The sequence below is a fragment of the Teleopsis dalmanni genome, chromosome 1 (assembly GCF_002237135.1).
Source record: "Teleopsis dalmanni isolate 2A chromosome 1, ASM223713v2, whole genome shotgun sequence".
Lineage (NCBI taxonomy): Eukaryota > Metazoa > Arthropoda > Insecta > Diptera > Diopsidae > Teleopsis > Teleopsis dalmanni.
Window position 1 is genome coordinate 80,258,329 of NC_051846.1, and position 7,378 is coordinate 80,265,706.

The window sequence follows — 7,378 nt, forward strand, 5'->3', positions numbered from 1 at the left end:
AAATACATTTTATTTTAGAATAAAATGTAAATAGAGATTATTAATTATTGTAAAGTGTATAATCTGGAATATTGGTTATATGCAACTAATGAAGTTGCAATCGTTTTTGTCGATTATGTTGCTTGATATTCTGGGCGCTTTATGTAAACTGGAGCACATCATGCAATTGGAGATAAATTGCTAATATCCACAAACACTACTGCCCCTTATAAAGTTTGGAATGCATTTTTCTTAAAAATATCAGTACTTCGGCGCATTTTAGCCATTGAATTTTGTTTGTTCATAACTACATTTTATCGCGCATGTAAGAGTGGTAACTTATTTAAGTAAGCAGCATTTCTCCACAAACTATTATATAATAATCTAGAGCTACATTTCGGTTGAGCTAATTGTGCGTGCAAGAAAGTTTCGCATAGTTAAAGCTTCAGTTGCGTTTGGCAAGGTTTTCACATTTCCAGAACTGATTTCATCACATAAATTTACGCCTTCACTCCAGTCCTCGTTGAATTCTTCCTCATTTTCCTCACACAGATTGTGCAATGCAACGCAAGCCGTTGTAATTAATGTCATAGTGTTGGGTTCAATGCCATAATTGCGTGTTAAAATTTTCCAGCGCGAAAACAAACGACGAAATGCCTCGTTCTTAAATATAACCAAGTTTTCAATGGCTTCATTAAAGTCAAATTCATGTGGTGCACTCGGATTTTTATACTGATGCATTAGCCATAGACGCAACGGATAATATTGCGTAGCACATACCGCAAAACAGGGTATATATTTTCCATTAACCAACTGAAGTTCCATCTAATATAACAAAAAATGCTTATAATAAATACTTTGAGTGTAAGAATGATCACTTACATTAAGTATCTCATTAGGAGCGTCGATAAACAAACTGGGAACATCGCCTTGGAGTTGTATTTTACGAAATCTATATAAATATAAACACAACATTAATTTTAAATAATATAATAATAATATGTAATGCTACTCACAGCAGTCTGTCATCGACAAGTGCTTCAAATGTGATAGGATTCTTACACAGATTTTCTGCTTTATTTATTGCTGGTAATTCACAAGCTCCAATAACACCCAACACCAATGCTGGCATATTTGATGCCTGTTTGAATGTTGTGCGTATTTCTTGGAATTCTTCAGACTTTTTAGGCATTTTTATTAAATTGCTTCCAAGTTTCTTTAATAGTGCCTCAATAAAAATCGCTCTGATCTTGTAAACAATTATATTGGCTACACCAAATAGCCGAGCAATGGGAGTGTACTCATCGCCACTAGCTAAGGCATACAGTCCAATTGCGATACACTTCTCGAGCGGCACTATTTGCGCTCGATTTTGTATTGGCGGTATCAAATTTTTTAGTTGCGCACATAATCCGTCAAAGTTTTCTTTTGACATACGAAACGTAGTCAGCCATTGTTGTTGAGTGAATGAAGAAAGATCGTCAAATACATTCCGAGGAATGGGTTTTGTGGAAACAGAATCAGTATTTTTAGTTTGCTTAATTTCTTTGAAATGTCTCATGTGTGCTTTAGAAATAAATTCTATTAAAGTTGTATCGCATTCCAACATTTTTTGAAAATAAAAAGAGCGCATCATTGTTTGACGGCGTCTAAAACGCTGTTGATTGCGCCGCCGGGAGATAATAAGCAATCTCTGAAAATTTTGCATATGTTGAACTATTAGCGTAAAAAGTTTATAACGTATTGCTTTTAAAAACTTTTGTTTTTCTTCAATTGTTAACGATGCCGACGATTCTCGTAGTGCAGCTTGCAGGATTTGATCCACAGTGTCGCGTATATCGGGAAATACACCATTATTAACATCCAAATTACCTGTGCTTCAATATTTTAGAATTTGTTGCACATAATGTATTTATTGTTAATTTACCTTCAACATTCATTTTCCAAAAATTTGTATTATTCGAAATGTTTTGATATTTTGTTTATTTACAAAATAGGTAAAACATATGAAAAATAAATATAGAACCACACACGAATAATTACAAAAACGTGTAATTGTGTACCAAAGAATAATTGTGCAATATTCTTTGTTCCACATTACACAACTAGAGTTTGACAGATGTGTAGAAGAGTCGTTCATTAATCACTTTCATTTATATATGTTTCTCTTATTACTACTTTAGTGCAACAAAAAACTTATTTTGATTATATTATTGTTAAAATGATTGATTCGACCTTATTGAAATTATTCAATAAGGTGATTGATATCGATTATGAAGAAGTTGATATTAAAAACAAAAATAATAACGTTATTTTAATGAGCGATTATATTGCAAACAACATTATCTTCACGAAAATATATTATTACAGTTGAAAACTTTTAAATATAGTACTAACTAATATGACATTTACACTGGCCTCAAATGGCTCATTTTGGTCAAAAATCGAAAATGAGAAGCGAATGACTCATTCTTACATACAAAATTTCAAGCGCTAATGAAATCCTTTGGATCACATTCGGTATGAATGCGCCCCAACGAGGGTCGAATGCGTTCCAAACATGTTTCAAATACAAAGGAATACATTGAATATACCCTAAATAAAAGCTTTTCATGGCATTTTAACAGTTTGAGAAAGCTATTTTCAACGTATTTACAAAAAAAAACGTAAACAAATGTTTGGTGGTTGCATTTCCTTGAAAACGATGCACCTCTTTTTATAACTTCTACTTCACAAAAAGTACTTAATAGAAGTTAAAAATATGTTTTCATTTTATATTGTAAGGTTTGAAGATATATTTAACGATCATGCAACATTTTTTTAGTTGAAAAAACAGCTGTTTGAAATGGGAACAAATGAATTACAACGAATATAAACACTTCATTCAAAATGAGCTTTAGCAATGATCTGTTCACCTTGCTAATTAATAAAACTCTAAAAATTTTCAATGTTAATAAACTTTTATTCAACTTTTTACAGAGAGAAAAATCGAAACGTTCTCATCAATCAAAACAAAAACTTAAAAATATTTGAAATTGAATTTTACTTTTTAAATTCAATAAATGCACAGCCAACTGGGTCGCCACAGTACCCCCTCCTAGCGATGGAGTACTAGCAACAACGCGACACCACAACTAAGTCGACAACACCACTCTTAATCCCGAAATTCCGCTAACCTTGCTGGGAAACGCACTACTCTACCAGCTCGTGTCACTTTCGGAATCGGCAACAGGGATTCACGCCTACAATCACCAGAAGTCACTAACTGATCACCATTCAACAACGCTGAAGGCTGACGCGTTTCTGGAACAACCTGTTCAAGATCATCACACGTTAAGTACGCCGCCTTCAACCTATCATTCGAAACAGTCACCTCTCTCCCACGGCAAACAATAACAGACGTCTTCTCACTACGACTCAGCACCTCAAATGGACCTTCGTAAGGCTGCTCAAGTGGAGCTCGAGCACGATCCACTCGAAGAAAAACGTGCTTACAATTAATAACGTCACGCGGAACATACACAGATGGATGACAATGTCTTGTTGATTCAACGGATTTAACCTTAGCTAAAGCCCTTCGCAACGCCGACACAAAATCAGTCTCGGACGACTTCTGCTTGAAATCCGAAAGCATCTGCCCTGGAACACAAAGAGGATTTCCAAACAACATCTCTGAAGGACTAGCATTTAGGTCTAATTTCGGTGTCGTTCGCAATCCCAACAACACAAGCGGAAGAGACTGCGTCCAATTACTTGAGGAATGACATCGAATGGCTGCCTTCAATGTTCTATGGAAACGTTCAACCATGCCATTTGCTTGAGGATGATAAGCCGTGGTATGAAAGTGTTTCACTCCAAGCAATCTCGTCAGTTCCCGAAATACAGCAGACTCAAACTGCCGACCCAAATCAGTGGTAATAGCCTGCGGAGAACCAAAACTTGCCACCCAACCGTCGATAAAAGCCGCTGCAACTTCTTCTGCCGTAATGCCCGAAAGAGGCACAGCAACAGGCCACCGAGAAAAACGATCGACGCAAGTCAAACAATAACGCTTCCCCTGAGACAAAGGCAATGGACCCACAATGTCAACATGAACATGCTGGAACCGACTATCAATATCAGCAAACGAACCAATTGGTGTTTTAGTATGCCGCTGAATCTTGGACTTCTGACACGCAATGCAACTACGCACAAACACAGCTACATCCTTAACCAAACCAAGCCAAACATACCTAGCCTGCACCAATTTCCGCGTTGCTCGAATACCAGGATGAGCCAAACCGTGGAGTTTTGAGAGTACCAGCTGCCGACAGTTTGCGGGAACAAAAGGACGAACACGACTGCCTGACACATCACAGTACAGTTCAATACTCGAATCCGGCAATCTCAACTTCTTCAACCCAACACCATCTTCAGACTGGCTCTTCAGCTGAGCGAGCAACTCTGCATCAGTCTTCTGCGCCTCAGCAATTAACTCAATAACATTTGCCTCCAACTGAACCGTAGCAACCCGAGACAAAGAGTCAGCCACCGTATTATCTGCACCAGCCAGATGACGAATATCAGTGCAATACTGACTAATAAACTCCAGCTGTCTTGCACGACGAGGAGATGCCTTCTCACTTATTTGCCTGAACGCAAACGTTAATGGTTTGTGATCCGTAAAAATGACGAAATCACGTCCCTCTAATGCATACTTAAAATGCTGGACAGCTTGATAGATAGCAGTCAACTCACGATCATAAGCACTATACTTAGTCTGCGCTGGACTCAAACCTTTTGAATAAAATGCCAATGGCTGAGTCACACCTTTCACTACTTGTTGGAGAACAGCACCCACCGCAACGTCTGAAGCATCAGTCGTGAGCGTCAATTGTGCATCCAGAGCCATGAAGTTAAGCAACGTAGCTTGGGCAAGATCCTTCTTGCAAGCCTCAAAAACCTCTATATCTTCTGGAGTCCAAGAAATCACCGACTTATCATTCTTGCGGTTACCTGGTGTAAGATGAAACAACCGCTGCTGATTCTGCACAGCGTTACGCAGAAACGGCCGATAAAAGTTCACCATGCCTAAGAATTGTCTAAGCTGTTTCACCGTTGCTGGCAGAGGAAAATCACGAACAGCTTGAACTTTACTCTCCGGAGGACGTAAACCCTTTGCACTAATAACGTGCCCAAGGAACTCGATCTCGGAACAGCCGAACTTACACTTGGCAAAATTCACGGTCAAACCAGTTTCTCTAAGTCGATCTAAAACCAGTCGCAAATGCATTCTATGTTCTGCTTCATCTTTTGACGCAATTAAAATATCGTCGATGTACGCAAAAACGAAATTAAGATCACCTAGAGTCTCATTCATAAAACGCTGAAACGTCTGGGCAGCATTACGGAGACCGAAAGTCATAAAGCGAAACTCGAACAGGCCAAACGGAGTTGTAATAGCTGTCTTCGGAATGTCTGCTAGTGCAAGCGGTATCTGATGATACGCTTTCTGCAAATCTATCTTCGAAAACATAGTTTTACCATGAAGAATACTCGTCACATCATGAATGAACGGAATCGGATACCGATCAGGTTTAGTTTGCGCGTTGAGCATGCGATAATCGCCACACGGTCTCCAACTTCCATCGCCTTTGCGAACCATGTGAAGTGGACTTGCCCAACAGCTTTTCGAAGGTTGACAAATCCCTGTCTGGACTAAAAATTGGAATTCCTTCTTGGCTTCTTCAAGTTTGGCTCCAACTAAACGTCGGGGACGAGCAAATGACGGCGCACCAAATGTCTCGATGCAATGTTCAACCTTAGTAACTAAACCCATCCGATTTGCACTCATAACGCCTAAATCACGGTATTCATTAACCAGCTCAGCATAAGCTGAAACTGAACCACACACACGCACAGTATCTTCTTGAGACACAGCAGCCTTACCCTTCATCATCAAAGTCGTCTTCGAATCAACTAACCGCTTCCTTTTCAAATCCACTAACAAGTCATAGTGATTAAGGAAGTCGGCTCCAACAATAGGACAGCTAACATCCGCAATCACGAACGTCCACGGGAAATGTCTACGCAAACCCAAAGACAAAAGCAGTCGACGCTCGCCAAATGTTTGAATAGGCGTACCATTAGCGGCATATAAATTAACTGATGCAACACTGTTAGCCCTTTGCTTCCAACGACAGAACGACTTCGGTAAAACTGATATGTCCGCACCAGTATCAATGAGAAAAACGGTCGACGTGGCGGGATCTTTAATACTAAGTCGAGCTATACGAACACTAACCCCTTCTCGGCTCGACGACGTAGAAGGAGTGCCTAGTTTTTTGACTGATGAGAGCTTGCCACAAAACTACAGGGCTGCCGACAAGCATTAGCTCTATCACCAAACCTTTCGTGATACCAGCACCAATCTGGATGACTTCCTGGTCGGGAACGAGTTCGCCTACGTCTCCTCGATGACGATCGACTTTGCACCGACTCACTACGACGTAAATCCAAACGACTCAGACGCTGTTCGATTTGCTCAAGCCTTCGTAAAATCACAGCATTCTCAGAATAGGCTGGACAATCAGAGGCTGACGCTACAGCTATCTGTTGAAAATCCCCCGCCTCGCAAATACGGTCTGCTAATTTCGCCAGTTCTGCTAGTGCCACGTTCGATGCCTGCAGAATAGCGCGCACTTGTGGTGGCAAACGCTTCAGCCAAAGAGACTTAAGGAACTCATCGCTCACCTTGTCTTTAGCTAACGCTGTCAACTCCGTTAGCAACTGTGTTGGGCGTCTATCACCAAGTTCAACTTCTGACAACAACCGTTGAATCTTCCGCTGCTCGCTCTCACTGTACCGCTCTATGATGCAAGCCTTTAAATTAGCGTATCTTCCAGTTTCAGGAGGATGAAGCACTGCATCACTTACATCGGCGATAACACTTGACTCAATCGCTGCTACTACCGTGTTGAACTGTGTGATGTCACTCGTAATGGCAGCTACTGCAAATTGCGCCTCGATCTGAGCAAACCAAATCTCCGGTCGCTCGTGCCAAAACGGTGGCACCTTCACTGCTACACGGTTTACGACACTTCCACTATCAGAAGCCATTACTACACCTTCGTCTGCAACTGACATCACAGCTCGATAATTAGATATTTAGCTCAGAAGTTAATATTTCTAAATTTAAACTTTTTCGAGATCACGTCGGGGTCACCAATTTAGCAATGATCTGTTCACCTTGCTAATTAATAAAACTCTAAAAATTTTCAATGTTAATAAACTTTTATTCAACTTTTTACAGAGAGAAAAATCGAAACGTTCTCATCAATCAAAACAAAAACTTAAAAATATTTGAAATTGAATTTTACTTTTTAAATTCAATAAATGCACAGCCAACTGGGTCGCCACA

General features: G+C 39.8%; 2 protein-coding genes across 2 annotated transcripts in view; both read right to left on the reverse strand.

Annotated features, from left to right (window-relative positions):
- Window positions 1-17: 17 nt before the first annotated feature.
- LOC119668153 lies at window positions 18-1,940 on the reverse strand. Its single transcript, XM_038077572.1, has 4 exons — window positions 1,907-1,940; window positions 996-1,851; window positions 862-931; window positions 18-804 (listed from the first exon to the last, which is right to left on the reverse strand). The coding sequence occupies exons 1-4, from the start codon at window positions 1,917-1,919 to the stop codon at window positions 370-372; spliced, it is 1,374 nt and encodes a 457-aa protein (XP_037933500.1). The 5' UTR covers window positions 1,920-1,940; the 3' UTR covers window positions 18-369.
- Window positions 1,941-6,294: 4,354 nt separating this feature from the next.
- Window positions 6,295-7,378, reverse strand: part of LOC119685810 — a 7,289-nt gene continuing 6,205 nt past the window's right edge. Inside the window, exon 2 of the mRNA XM_038100196.1 lies at window positions 6,295-6,987. Within this exon, the coding sequence (XP_037956124.1) occupies window positions 6,295-6,987 (693 nt within the window). The remainder of the gene's footprint in view (window positions 6,988-7,378) is intronic.